We start from the raw sequence: 15,034 nt of genomic DNA, 5'->3' as shown, positions 1-15,034 counted from the left end.
GACAATACTACTAAGATTCCATAGACCCTGTGTAGATCCCATAATCGCTCAAAATATCACATTTAGACAATAAAGTTTCCTATTCAATTCGAAATGCAATTTTTCAGGCATAGAAGGGCTAATCGCAGTCTACTCGACCATCAGTTATATCATCTTAATCTATGGGCTAGCAACTTCCAGTAACAGAGTTTTTCTGGCACAAAAAAGAATAATCTGTGCTATCTTTAGACTAGACTATCGTGAGTCCTGCCGAGAAGTATTCAGAACAAAGCAATTATCAACTTTCACAGGTATTTATTTATATAAACTATCAACATATGTTTACAAGAATAAAAATAACTTTGAGCTTAATAGCGACATTCATGGCTACTAAACACGACAAAAAAATCAATTCAGATTGCAAGAGGTGAAATACTCCAGTTATAAAAAATAACCAGACTACGCTGGTATGCAGTACTTTAACATTTTACCAAACGATTTGAAAACTATAACAAGCCAGGCCAGATTCGAACATAGTCTTGAGCCGTTTTTGATCACAAATACATTTTAGATCATTCAGGAATTTTCCTCTCTCTGCAATATGAACTGAGATGAGCTGATGAACTCTTTCATTTTATCAAAATTCATGCATTTTAAACATTTACTGTTTATTATAATGCTAACCTACACTTCTATGTTGTCCTATGAGACATATTATTACTGTTGCAATATTATTTTTCAATTGTTCTTTTAAGTTTTATGACCCGATGTTGATTTGGTGATTTTATGATCAATAAAAATGTCTGTCTGTCTGACTATACACAACAGAACACATAAACAAACATTAATATATTGCAAGTTGGAAGAAAGCTTGTGAAATTATTCTGAACAATTCGAAAAAATCGATTTTGTTTCCGTTAGATATGATGAATATCGAAAATCAGTTTCAAGTGACACTTTTCACAAATGCGGCTTCCAGTTTTTCTAAATCTTGCAAGTCAAAATGTGAAAAAGTATTACTTTTTTCGTATATTTTTGAGTGGAGTTTTGTCGAGATATTTCACAAGTTTGTAGAAATGGATACGTAAAGTTAAATGCAGTGACTTACGCTTCCATTTATCAATTACAAAATTGCGATATTTCGATATTGAATACGTGTTTTGCTTTTTACATATCTGAAGAAGCTATTGAATAGCGAAACACTTGTTTCCTTTTTGTAAAACTGTTCAATAAAAATCTCACAATTAAATGTTTCTTGAATTCGAATATTTCTGAAAGAGTTAGGAATCTTTCCACTCTTCAGATAATTCGTACTAGGTACAAAATTGCTATAGTATTTTCTTCATATAACCGTGGCTCTAACTTTCCTTTTTTCAAAAATCTTGTTATGGTTTTTTTTTATATTGGCCATAGAGTATTATAATTCACGATAAACATATCCGGTCAACATAAACTAGGTTAGGTTTTACAGAGAGGACTAATAATGCAGGATAATAAAAAATGGAACAGAGAGTGGCGACAAACACAAAGTGACTGGCATTATTGCGAGAAGCAAATCAGGCAACATTCCCTTGAATTTTTTTAGTCTAGATTAAACCCTGAGAGGACTGAAGTTCCTCCCTCATTCAATTCAACAACACCAACATCCGCTTCCCGTCCATTTCCTTTCTAGACGAGGTGTTTTCCTCCGGCGTGACAGCCGAGGTAGCAATCTAATTTTTGAGAAATTCTATACGAACGCAAAGAGGGTACTTATTCAACTTTGAAGCGAAAAGTGACGTTGTCAACTCACCCCAGTTTCGGATTCCTTCACAATTGCTTATTCCACTGTCAAGAATGGAAAACTGTAGCTGGCGTTGATTTCGGAGGGGTGCGAAAAAATCGACTTTTCAAGCATCCCGAGAAATATTTATATACGAATGGTTGTGGTTCACTTTTCTGTTAAGGCAAAGAAAATCTTTGAATATTCACTGCAAAACTGGCATTATAGTAACGAATTGATAGAATTGAGAATGCAAATATAACTTAGTAGGTATACTCAACAAGAGATAAATGTTCGAAAGTCGCATAAAATAGTTATTTTTGTAACTAGTGCAGAAAGTTCCTTTTTGTTGTACGATGCATAAAGTTTACAGACGGGGTTGAGAACTGCAAGCATGCTGCAACAAAGATGATTTTTGCAGAAGTTGCACACAATATTTCTTCGTCGATCGATATATTTTTTCATTTCAAATTTCATTATTTGGCAAATTATTCCACATTGAAAAACAAATTATTTTATTTTCATTTAAGATTGTGTGTTTTTCACTCTAAATCATTTATCGAATTGTGGTGAAATTTCCAGTACCAGGTTCACTTTCCAGAATTCAACTCGCTGTTTGAATTTTTCAGAAATCGATTCTTCAATGTAGCCCCCAGCTATGGTTGACAATTTCCATCCTCCTTGGCGTCATAAACCAGCAACATGACATCTCATCTAAGAACGTTTCGAAGTTGATAATCATTACGCTGTAACGTGATCGTTACAGCGTAATGATTGATCAATCTTGATACCTAATTACTCAGTTGATTGTATTTCATTCATTTCAGGGCAAGTGCAATTTACATCTCCTGGGCATGCTACTTTGTTCGGTTCTTCTTCAATTGTAGAAGAAAAAGTTATGAATTTTGTTTTATGTAGAGTAAGGCTCAGTAGGTCAGTACTTGGCCAAAAGTCAATTAGTTTTATGCCAGTTCCTGCTCTTCCACATACTCCATTTCACGTTCCATCTACTAATGTTACAGCTGTATCATCAGTATAAGACGTTGAATTGCCTCCAAAATTTTCAATTTTGAAAATATCATTGAAATACAATTAAATTAGTATAGAGCCCATGACAGTTTCCTGTGGCACCCCAATGGCATGGTTATTCTGAAATTAATGCGACGTCTCTTACTACGCACTCCAATCGCTATAAAAATGTATCATGATTGACAGTATCAACAAACGCCTTGGTTAAATATTTTTTCTTACCCAAAGACCAAGGGAATACCTTATTTGGTGATCGAAATATAGCTTGTTCTGTCTATAGATATTTTCTGAATCCATACTAGGAGGTGGAAATGATATTATTGTTGTTGAAAAAATTCAGTTATCTGTTCTCCAAATAACAATCAGATATTTTTGCAGAGTTATTCCATACTGTGATGGGTTCATAGTTGTTTGTTCTTTGTTTGTCACCAAATTAAAAAATTGAAGTTGTGATACATTTTTTAAAGTTGGACAGGATTTTTCCTATGGTTCTAAGAGATAAATATAATGTTTTTCATTGAAGGATACCATTGAAGGAGAAGTCTTATTTTTTGTTCCGATATTGTTTTCATGATTTTATTTTCTGTTACCGGCTGAAGAAATAGCAAATTTCTTATATTACGTTTTTTTTAAATGAATGAGTCGTAAAGAAGAACTATATCAAAAAAGTTGTGATTATATCCAACTTCCACTTTGCAAAAAATATAGAGCATTGATGAATTACCAGGCAGAGTCTTGTTGAATGTTGCGGAACTAATCATTGTTGTGAAATTGGCCGTGGTGGTAGTGCGCCCGACTCACGATCGGAAGACCGTGGGTTCGATTCCTGCCTCGATCAAATATTTTTCTCTAGCGAATTCATCTGGTTGAAGCTGGAATGATTCTGCAACATTGTTAGGAATCACACGTTGAAAGGTAAGTCCTCTTTAGTCCTTAGCTCGCACAAGTTTCTCAACTTCTGAGAGTTGTCGTTCGTATGGGCCAAAGGGAAGCAATGACCATAATAAAAGAGAAGAAGAAGAACCACTAACATACCTATTCAATCTCTCTTTCCTTGAGGGTTCATTATCCTCGTGTCTTAAACATGCTATTGTAGCATGATAAGCACTTAATCTCCAACTACAGAGGTATTGCATTTCTGCAATACCTTCAATACTACCTGGAATATTCTCAACATCTCAATATCCTTCTGTAAAAAGTATAACTTAGTCACAAAGAGTCAATATTGATTCTAATCTGGTTCATCAAACCCAGATGCTACTCTTTCTCTGGTCAATCATATTTTATCCAAATGGAATAAATCATTCTGAAAATCGTAACATCTTACCATGTGTTTCACAGGGTAATGTCCTAGGTTCTACACTCTTTCTCTTTTTTGTCGACGACATCTATAATATTAATCAACAACATTGTACTGTACAGTTTGCTGATGACAAATCCTTCTTGTTGAGTTCTTCTTCTTGTGAAGGGCTATCTGATCAGGCTGATATTGCAATTGCTAATATGCTTAATTATTGCGCCAGAAACGGCCTAAATACTACTAAATACTAAATAGCAATAAATCTAACACCATTTTTTTCTCGCTCAGAGAAATTGGCCCCATTAATATTTTATCAAGCTACTATCTTCACTTAAGTCTAAATTATTGTTTAGTCTGGTACGGTAACTGCAGCAGACTGAATGATCTGTTGATTACTCAAAAAAAGGTACAAAGAACCATGTGTTTAAAAAAATATGGTGATTCTTGTAAACAATTACACACTGAATCACAATTTTAACTGCGATATCCATGTATATTTTGAATTGTGTCACTTACATTAAGAATCATTACTATGAGTTTCAGCAAAGGGATACTATCCGCATAGCTGCTGGTTATACTCTCAGGCAAAATTATAATCTGATAGTTCCTGTACACAAATCAACATCTGTATCAAACGGACCTCATATTATGTGAATAAAAATATTTAATTAACTTCCAATATTCATTAAGAAAATTTCAAATTCCATGAATTTCAAAAATACAAATAGCCTTTTATTTACCTGATGAATATTTTCAAACTGATCTGGCTGCTTGAAATCACTATTGTTTGCTTGTTTACTATTCTACTATGTTTTTTTTATTATTTTATATAATTATCTTCTACATCTGCTATTGATTTAATTTTCTTATGTATATTCCATATTTTATCACTTATTGAACTTTGAACATTTTATTGAAAACACGATAAAAATAAAATAAAAACAACAATAAAAATTATTTGGCGCTCCGGGGCGACTTCATTGATTCCAGTGGCGCATTTGCTTTTTCAGCTGCAGGAGAACCTGGAAAAGCATCATCTGAAGATCTTGATCTAACAATGTCCTCTCTCATAAAACAGAATTTAGGGTGTGTCCAGAGGCTCCAATAAATTCAATGCATCGCCAGAACACTTCGTGATACGACTATCGTCAAACTAAAACCAGTCCGTTTCGTCTTTGACCAAGGCGTAATAATGACCAAATTTAACGCCAAAACCACAGTGAACTGACTGACTGACTGAATGACTATTATAATAGTGGTCTGCTAGGTTAAAATGTTCATCTATTTCGAACCTTCCAAAGAGTTTCTTGCTTCCGTTAGAGGTTGAGTCTTGTTTGAAAATCATCAGTGTTATTATTAGATTGACTGGTGCCTCAGCTATACTTGTTTCCTTATAATAGTCAGTTAGTTTGGCGCATGTTTGACAATACATCAGTCGATCATCACCTGTTGAAAATTCCATTTTCAGATGATTTAACAATAAGCTCTGCACGGACTGGTTATTATTCATATTAGGAAAAGCTAGATGAAGTTTCAGAAATTTACATGAGTTTTCGATACTCCTTGAACATTTACCACAAAGTAAACCAGTGAGGATTTTTTCAGCAGAAGATTTACAAACACAAGACGAGATGGGCTGTACGGAATCATTCAGTCCAGAGCGGTCAAGAGTATTGATTTTGCTATTGTTTTGCTCACGAAGAGAATTCAACAAAAACCCCAAGAATTCGGAACAATCCTCTTGTTGTTCTAAAGAGTATCTAGTGGACTTCAAAGACTCCAGGAAATCGGTTGGAGGGAAAGATGATACCTTCTTACGAAACTGCAGCTGCATGAACAGGTGTTTGAGTTTGATGAATGAGTAGGAAATATTCCCGTTCTCGTTCATCATTGAAACTTCGTTCTTGAAATTCTTCGTCATGAACAACACTTGTGAATTGCTAATCATGTAGCAAGTGTTTCCTAAATCATCCAATCCAAATTTCTTCTCTAGATTCTCAGGTCAACTATCTACTGATTCTTAAGGAAGAAGATGTTTCACAGAATCTCCATAAGAACCATTTCTCAAGCTGCGATCGATCCTTCCAAGTGAAGAAGGGTTTCGTAGAGGGATCGATTCGGCTCTTGCTTCATGAAGCTCTTCCACTGAAAGGAAACCAGTTCTACGAGGACTGCAACTCATATTTGGGGGGCAAAAGTCCACTGACCGCACTGAAAAAGATGAAGGTGGATCAATCACTTGTGAATTAACCTTGATAGGAGACTGATGAATATCCACATATCTCGGCTTGTTTCGAAGAGGTTTCAGTTCCGTACTGAAATTAGGGCAATGCATGATCTCATCGGAATTATGTGAAGGAGGAATAGTTCCAAGTACTGAAGCAACATTGCCACGTTGAATAGCAATACTAATTCTTTCTATCAAAAAAGAGGTAGAACGGTGGTCCTTCGTTGCTTGACCTATTCTCCTTTCAAGTTCTTGAACGAATAACAGAGACTCCGGGCCATAAACACCAAAAGTTTCAACCGCTACTGGATGAAACAGATAGTTGTTCTAGCAGACTTGGAACTTTCGGCTAGATGGGAAGCCGCGACCGTGTCAACGCAAGTGAAATCCTACACCACAGGTTTACCGTATTTCCATGGTATGAGAGACATAGCATCTAGTCGTTTACCATCATCTCGACTGGTACCTAAGGGTTCCAGAATTGCAGGAATATCCGCTGACAACATAGCTCGTTTCAATATGTCGTTCACTTGGTGATGTCGAAATGTACGCCCTGCACTTCTCCTGCAACTCAAACCATGTGTACCTACGTCATCAACTATACTACCGCAAACACAAGTATAAGAAACACATCCTGAGTCCTACTGCTATTCTGAAAGATTCATCGTCTAATAGTGTTCTAAGAGATGCAACAGGTAAAGCATTCAGCCAAGCACCCGATTCCTTGATCATTGCTGCTTTCAGACGAGCCTTATCGTATACACTTGTAGATTTCAGAAGTTTATCAGTTATAATGTTCGGAAGAGGTCGGTCCCATACACTTTATATTTTCTTTTTATCTGTAGGAGGAGCAATATTAGTTGCGGCATGCCAAAGTGATTCACCTTCAGAATAAAAAACGTCTCTGATATTGATAAATATGGAAGGATGGAATCGATAAGATCGGAAACACAATTTTTCAAAAGAAAAAATGCAACATGTTTTGGAAGTTCATTCACTCTGGTGGTCAGCAATTTGAGTGATTCCCGTTTTTCTCGAAGATGTTCTGGAAGTGAATCTTTAGAAAGAGGAGCACCCAGAAGACTCCATTTAGACTTTTCCAAAATTCTTATGCCAGGAGCCAATTTCAAAATGGATTCGGAAATATTATTCGGAGTTGGAAGAGTAATCAATTCGCATTTTTCAAAATTCAGTTCAAGTCCAAGATGTTTTGAATAATCAATGATTTTTTCTAAATCCTTTGAAACAGTGTTTTCATCGCCAGCGATTGGGCCATCGTCCAAATACCAACAATTAAATTCGGATAATAAGCTTCTAGTGAGTTCGTTGATGGTCAGACAAAAAAGAGCAGGTCCTAACACTGACTCAAGAAGGGATATAATCCTGGAAACGAATCTTTAACCTTACGAAGCATGATGTTTCTATCAATCATGTTGAAGGCATTTTTGAAGTTAATTTTCAGGAAAATTTTTGAATCGGGATTTGGATGAATATTAATATATCTACGAGCAGCATGAGCAACAGCTTCATATCCACCTGCAGTACCGAAACCAAACTGTAGTGGACGTAACATCGATCCTAGTTCGTCTTTAATCCTCATACAACCAACTTTAGCTACCAATCGATGATAAAAGGTACCGACGGCAATCGGTCTTACTCCTCCATCCTTTTTTCGAAGAGCACACAGTGAAGCGCCGAAACGTATAGGACAAATTTCTGGAGAAACCCTACCAGTAAAAATCACTTGATATTTTTCAACTCCAATCTTTACTGTGTATGTGACGATTTCCATGCTTGTAGAAAAGTCTCAGGAAAAATGAAGTATTGCAGTGTATTGTAATTGAAAAAACATTTTTTTTGTGATATATGCGTAGAATTAAGTTTTTTAACTTTTTCAACTTTTTTCCGTTGGCGAGTACATTCTCTGAAATGACGGAAACAACAGAATTTTCGGAGAATAACCACAATCGAAAACAAAACAATTGGAAAAACTATTTTTCTACGTTCTCCAATACTCTTGTTTCTGCATCCTGGTCTGGGAATCGTGACCCAATCACACGAAATCGAATACTGGCAATTTTATCCAAGAGAATATCTGATTTCAAATTACTTCCGTCTAACGAACTCTAGAATCAACTTCGAATGCTCTTCAAGCTACACTCGAAAACAGACGTTCTTTTAAGTACTTCTCGCAATAAAATCCACAAACTCGAAACGGAAAAGGGCTTCGAACGAACTTACTGAATTTTCAGTAAGCAATAAATGAAACTCAAACTACCGTATCAAGTTTGTGTCCACTTGCAGACTTCTCAATTCGCATGGATTCCTTTCTGTTTTCTTCATAAGTGTTCGTTTTTTGCATTCCTCTTTTCACGGTTTGCGATTTCACAAGTATTTCAACATGACATGACAAATTTCATAATACTTCGTAAAATATCTGGAGTCTGGAGTCCCTTAACTGTAAGATGCAACCGGAAATATAGTGAAGAAAACTGTGAATTGTTATTTACAATGAGTTCGTTCAGTTATACTTTTTTCAGTTTTACAATTGGCCATATTCGATAAGGATCAATGATGGTCGAGTTCCATTGAATATAAAAAACAACGATAATAAAGTTTCAATAGTAACAATTTCTGTATGTTCAATATCAATAATAACAGAAAAATTGTAATAAATTCACTCAATTCTAGTGAGCATTACAAGAGAAATATATTGTTCAAGTTTCACGAAATTTCTTATATTTTATTTAGGTTATACAGGGTGATTCAAATTGGATCCTCACTGATCACTTACCCCACGGTGTGGGGAGTGGTCATTGGTTGAGTATGCTGGCGCGGCCTCCCGAATGTATCGGGGCTTCGGGGGATAAGGTCTGACCAGCGCACACTACGGTGAAAAAAATAATAATAATAATTTCATACCGATAGCATTATCATACCTATAATGCTATCGGTATGAAATTCGGGATAGACAAATGTGCAATGGTTCATCTCAAAAGAGGACGATGCGGAGACTACGGAGAGGATGTGCAGCTCGTAGATGGAAGCATCCTACACCATCTGGATGCCGGAGAGACGTATACTCACCTTGGGGTGGAACAACGCCACTCACAAGAGGTAACTGCAGTGAAAAACTCTCTCCGCATCAAGTATCAGCTCAAACGTCGACAGATCTGGTCATCGGAACTGTCGGGGAAGAACAAAGTTGCTGCAACAAATATGCTTGCCGTTCCAATCTTACTCTACTCGTTTGGAGTAGTGAAGTGAACTCGGGAGGAGCTGTATCAACTCGACGTCAAGACCCGAAAAATGATGCATCTCTATAGGAGTTTGCATCCCAAATCGTCCGTTCCACGGTTGTACTTTCCCCGACAACAGGTAGGTCGTGGACTTTTGAGTTTGGAGTGTCTACATGACAGAATGGTACTGGATACAGCCTGTAAAGTCGTCAGGAGTTCGGATCCCCTTCTCTGCATGGTCCGTGACCATGAGAGAGCCGGAATTGAAGCTTTTCTCCTTAGGGCAGCTGCCCGAGCAGCAGATGAACTTGGTATAGTTTTCGACTCTGAACGAGGTGACCACAACTCTGTCACCGAGTTGGAACCCGTTCAGCAAAAAGCTCAGATGAAAACCGCAGAGATCACATTACTTCTGCAGAGACATAAGGAAAATTTCAACGACGTTATTTGCTAATAACGGTGAAAACATCACAAATTTGATGAGACACGGTGGCTGGAAGTGTACCAATGTCGCTGAAGGATATATTTTCTATCAGATAAAGACAATAAATGTGAAACGAAAACTTTTCTTCACGCTTGGTTCAGGCCAGTCTCAACTCCCTATACTATAGGTTAATGGACTAACGCCTATCAGAAAACAACTACTCGCCTGGTTAATACCACGAAGAGCGTTGGATTATATTTGACAGGCAAGAATCTTCACTGAAATATTCACTGCATATGCTGTTGGCGATACACCTTCCGGAATCAATTTTCAATCATTGAATCGCCAGTTTCATCAGTGTTTCGTCAATTTTTTTCAAACTACACATTCGATGAAGCGAATTCCATTCAGCTCTACTTTCCATCAACCTTCACTTTTCCCTCCGGACCAATGTAGTTCACGTGCGGAAGCCAAATATCTCTCCATATCTAGCAATGGGGCTACGAGGTCAGAAGAAACATTGGCAGGGTCAAACGGTTGATCCTGACTGATGTATTGTTTCCTTGTTTGGAAAACGCCGCGTGCTTCTACGTTCCATCATCATCATGCGGGTTATAGGAACTTGGGGAATTTTATACGACTTGCGGGATAACCAGGACGTAGGTCGATATGTATATTGAGAGTTCACTGAATTTCAGTAGGCGGAAAAGGGAATGAAGGGGCCACAAATATTGTTATAATGCTCCTAGGCGTGATATTAATGCAGCAACGAAAGAACGTTGTTATAGTAGAGTTTTAGTAAAGAGTTAGATAGATAGATAGATATAGCTATTTTGAATTTAATATTATTCAGTAAACGCATCTCTGTAGTCAACTTGTTGTTAAGTTTCAAATTTATGGAGTCTGTTTCGGATTTGGTTAAACGAAATCGCGGAAAAGCTATTTGATGAGTATAGATCTAAATAGTATAATGAGTGTGAATATCGGAGGTAAAAGGATAGTTTTTTTCATTTTCCTGTATTCCATAGACAGTTCGGAAAATGTAAATACATGGAAGCATCACAATTCTCAGTTTGATATATAAGTCACGGCACTGCTCTTTAGTACCCAGTATTGATAATACCTAAAACAAAGCCTTTTAATTAGAAACAAGATACTAGATAGACGTATGTATGCATAAACCAGTTAAGGGAGTCATCGATTGTAATAACAAGAAGTTTGTTATTACAATGTTCACCTGTTATATAGTTGTTGTTACTTGAAATGAATAAGTTCTGAGTCTTCTGATCATTTCATTGTATGACGTTGGCGATAAACCACTTTTTCGCATTATAAATGGATTCATCAGACATTTGGAGGGTTCAGAATACAAGTGAATCAAGTCCACTTTAGCTACTTTTGAGCTACAGAGGTTTAAAGTTAACGCTTCATAACAAAATTACCTGTTACCATTTTTTTAAAGTATATATTAAATTTAAAAATATCAAGGATTAACTTAGATATTTAAATGCTTATTATGGCCAAATTTCATGTTATTACTCCAAAAATCACAAAATAGTGGACTTGGTTCAAATGTATTCTGAAGAATTTTAGGAAGATAATGAACCAACTCCTTGTGTTGTTAATACATTTTATTTTTACATTTTCTTAGAGGTCAAATTATAAATATTAAAATAAAATATCACTTCTTAGTTATAGGAAAAGTTAATTGACATAAAAAAACTCATCATCACTGTCATTTCCTTCAGTTGCTTCGTCGTTCTGGGTTCGACGAGTTGCCTGATTCCCTGGAAGATTTCTGAAGTATCCATGGTGAATAGGGGGTATGTAAGGCAGTAGAGACAACATGTCCTCCTTTTTTTTAAAAGCCATTTGTCTTCTGGTTGGGTAAAGCTGACCCTGCTGTACAGTCAATAACTTTTGCACTTTCAGGGGTCTTCCAGGTCTACGGTTACTGGTCTTTTTCGATATATCCAAGGTTCGGAACCCCGAAATTTCACTGAAAGATTCTTTTATTTTTATTTGGAAGGGTGCTCCTTTTTCAAACCTCAACCACCGTATCTCAAGCCAATTGATTTTTTTACCTTCAGTGTCCTTTTTCCTGTTTGTGATTGAATGTTCAAGGGGTTTTGTGCTCAAAAACTCTTCTCGTTGTAGTTTTACAACTTCAAACTGCGGCTTTTTATTTTTTGCAGTTTTAATGATGTTGTACCAGTCATCAGGCACATAGATGATCCTATGTTTCTTGCTTGCTCTCTCTATTATACCGAATTCAGTATCATTAGGAAGGAATGAGTGGCCTGGTATCATAAATTTTAAATCAATGGTTTCAACATCCAATAGAGGATCTTGAACAAGTTGCAGTAGAGTAAGACTAGTTTTTATATTCCTGTTTTGCCCAGTGCATGAGTCAGAAAACAGAACAATGTGTTTGTATGTCCTGGAATGTTCATACAAATGTTTCCGAAGGCATGAAGCTATATCTTCAGAACCCCTTCCACCATAAGTCTCATCCCAGACGTGCATATAGGCAGTGTTGTTGTTAAAACAATGAATACCAAAGTTGTAGACATAAAGATTTCTCTTATAGTAGGCAATTGAAGTTGTGAGCTTAGGGAAAGGCAAGGCCTTTTGAAGGTCAAATGTGCAAATATATTCATCCTGCGAGGCTTCTGCAGCATCTTTTTTCAGTTCTGCGCGCGCTTGTTCTGCTCGCCTAAGGTGCAGTTCTCGTTCTGCCTTTAGGTCGGCTGTCTTTTTCTCATTAGTTTCAGCACTAATTTTTTGAAATAACTTGTCACAGTTGCTGCAAGTGTCCTTTGAAGGAGGTTTAAAGTGCAAGTTAAATTTTTGGCTGAAGACTTGGTAGTAATATTTTTCTTTCACAGGACTTTTGTTCTCACTTTCACATTTCTGTTTGTACAAATCATACATTTTTTTAATACTCAAATCTGGACTTAAGTACCTTTTGTTTTCGTTGTCCTTTCTTGTGTAATGGCTTTGGTAGCAGGGAAATGACTTTATATGCCCAACAACATCTGAGTCGTCAATTTTACGCGACGATGCTTTTCCCCTTAAGTCAAGAACAGCAGCAACTTCTGTTTTATTCAAACATCTGTATAATCTTCCCCAACTAATTTGTAACATGGCAAGAAAGTAGGTCTTACAAACCCTCACCTGATTATTTTGTTCATCTGTAATAGCATATTGATACACCTTTGATTTTGCTTCTCCTGGGCCGTCTCTTGACCGACGCCTACTGACAGTTGAGGCCTTAACTAAGCCCCTCAAAAAACAGTTTTGTTTTGAATAATCTGCTAGTTTCCAAAATGAATTAAAAAAAGATTTCAATGTATCTTCAGAAGGGAACTTCTCACGGCACTTTCTGGGGCATTTACAGTCATATCCAGAGGGAAATATCTTTGCTGGCGTTACCTTATTACTGCGAGATGTGTACTCTTTACCGCTGTTACGATTCAACTTCCTTTTGTTGATTTTCCAGTTTTTAAAGTTCCTCGGGCGCTTTCTTCCTCGGGAAATATTTTCATTTTCCCCATCTGAATGGTCAGAGGGAGGAATGGTGATGGCATGAGTGTTCGAGGCAGGTACGATGATGTCACCTGGAGCTGCAGGCTCCCTTGATGTACTGGGTTCAGCAAGATCATAAGAAATGTGTTCCTTCAGCAGGTTCTTAGGCGGACGCCTCCGTTTCGATCTGGCCGACAGAACAGTCTTGTCGTCAGATGAACTATCACAGTCTAAAAAAGAAAAATATATAAAATTAGATGTTTACTGCAATGGGGCCTTTTAACACAAGCCTGCAAATTTGAACTTTTTGAAAAATACAAGAGACTTCTTTGGTGATCTATACGTTATTTGGTATGCTGGTTTCGAAAATAGCCTCCATTTCCCCCCATCACGTCAGGTTTTTTTGAAAGTATCACATAATTATAGTTATAATTATAACATTGTATTTACCTGTGTCAAATTCGTTTGGCGACCACTCTTCATCTGATCCAGATGAAATATCCATCACGTAACACAACTAGCCAACAAAAATAATTCGTATAAACTGCCAAAAGCTGTGAATAAAGGGATTAAGGACGTCAACACAGAGCTGTACACAGTAAACAAACATCACATGGACAGTCCATAACCTCCCGAACTGTTTACTCTCACATCAGCTGTTTTATCAAAACAAAATGATTGAAAATATAGGTTTAGATACCCGGAATACCACCTATGCAGGTTTTCATTGAAAATCTAAAAGCTAACACGAATTTTTCCCATGATCTGGCAACTATGCATGGACTTGGTTCATCAGTATTCTGAAAGAAAATAACAATCTTTCACTAAACAGTAGAACTTCCTGCTGCCTAGCGGATATTATGAGAACTAGGACTTGGTTCATTATTACACTGAAATTTTACATAGTTGAAGCATGTTATAGCGTTGCTAACTCAAAAATGACCAAAAGTGGACTTGGTTCACTTGTATTCTGAACCCTCCATTTTTAAAACAGTAGATGAATTCGAAGAGGTGTTGATGAGAGAAGTGTCGTCAGCAAAGAGAATAGTGGAAATAATAATAGTAGTATGATGAAAGATGTCATTTACATATTATGATAAACAATAACGGTCCATTTGGTGGTTCTATGATCAGAAATATTTGTATCTTTCTATCTATTGTTTTCTGTTTCCATCAGAGGTACACCTCTGATGCTGTAAGACTCCAATTCAAACAACAGAAGGTCATGTGAGACACAGTTGAAAGTCTTGGACAAATCGCACATGGTGATTGGTGATAATTGCATGTTGCTTGATCTCATGACACTCAACAATATCTCCATCCTCAGTATAGCCCTTACTGTTATTGTATTCTTCTGAAAATCATATTGGGTCTTCATAAAAATTTATTTTTTCGAAATAATCTGTCAGTCTATCTTTCAATGATACCTCCACTATTATTTGGAGAATATTTATGATTGAGATTGCTCGAGAGTTGCTTAGAGTATTGGTATCATCTTTTTGAAATATTGGTGAGACTCTTGAATATCTAAAGTGTTCCAGAATCT

General features: G+C 36.6%; 1 protein-coding gene and 1 long non-coding RNA gene across 3 annotated transcripts in view; one reads left to right on the top strand and one right to left on the bottom strand.

Annotated features, from left to right (window-relative positions):
* LOC141480712 (uncharacterized) overlaps positions 1–15,034 on the top strand; it is a 390,701-nt gene that overhangs the window by 89,576 nt on the left and 286,091 nt on the right. The window lies entirely within an intron of this gene.
* LOC111505413 (uncharacterized) lies at positions 11,315–14,466 on the bottom strand. The gene is made up of 2 exons (XM_023160213.2): positions 13,939–14,466; positions 11,315–13,718 (listed from the first exon to the last, which is right to left on the bottom strand). Exons 1-2 carry the CDS (start codon positions 13,991–13,993, stop codon positions 11,665–11,667), a joined length of 2,109 nt encoding a protein of 702 aa, XP_023015981.2. The 5' UTR covers positions 13,994–14,466; the 3' UTR covers positions 11,315–11,664.

Source organism: Leptinotarsa decemlineata, unplaced genomic scaffold (assembly GCF_025532065.1).
Source record: "Leptinotarsa decemlineata unplaced genomic scaffold, Ldec_3_MD MMD2_tig00000008_RagTag_RagTag, whole genome shotgun sequence".
NCBI classification, from domain to species: Eukaryota; Metazoa; Arthropoda; class Insecta; order Coleoptera; family Chrysomelidae; genus Leptinotarsa; species Leptinotarsa decemlineata.
Note: the sequence above shows the minus strand (reverse complement) of the source record. Positions and strands in the feature narration are given on the sequence as shown.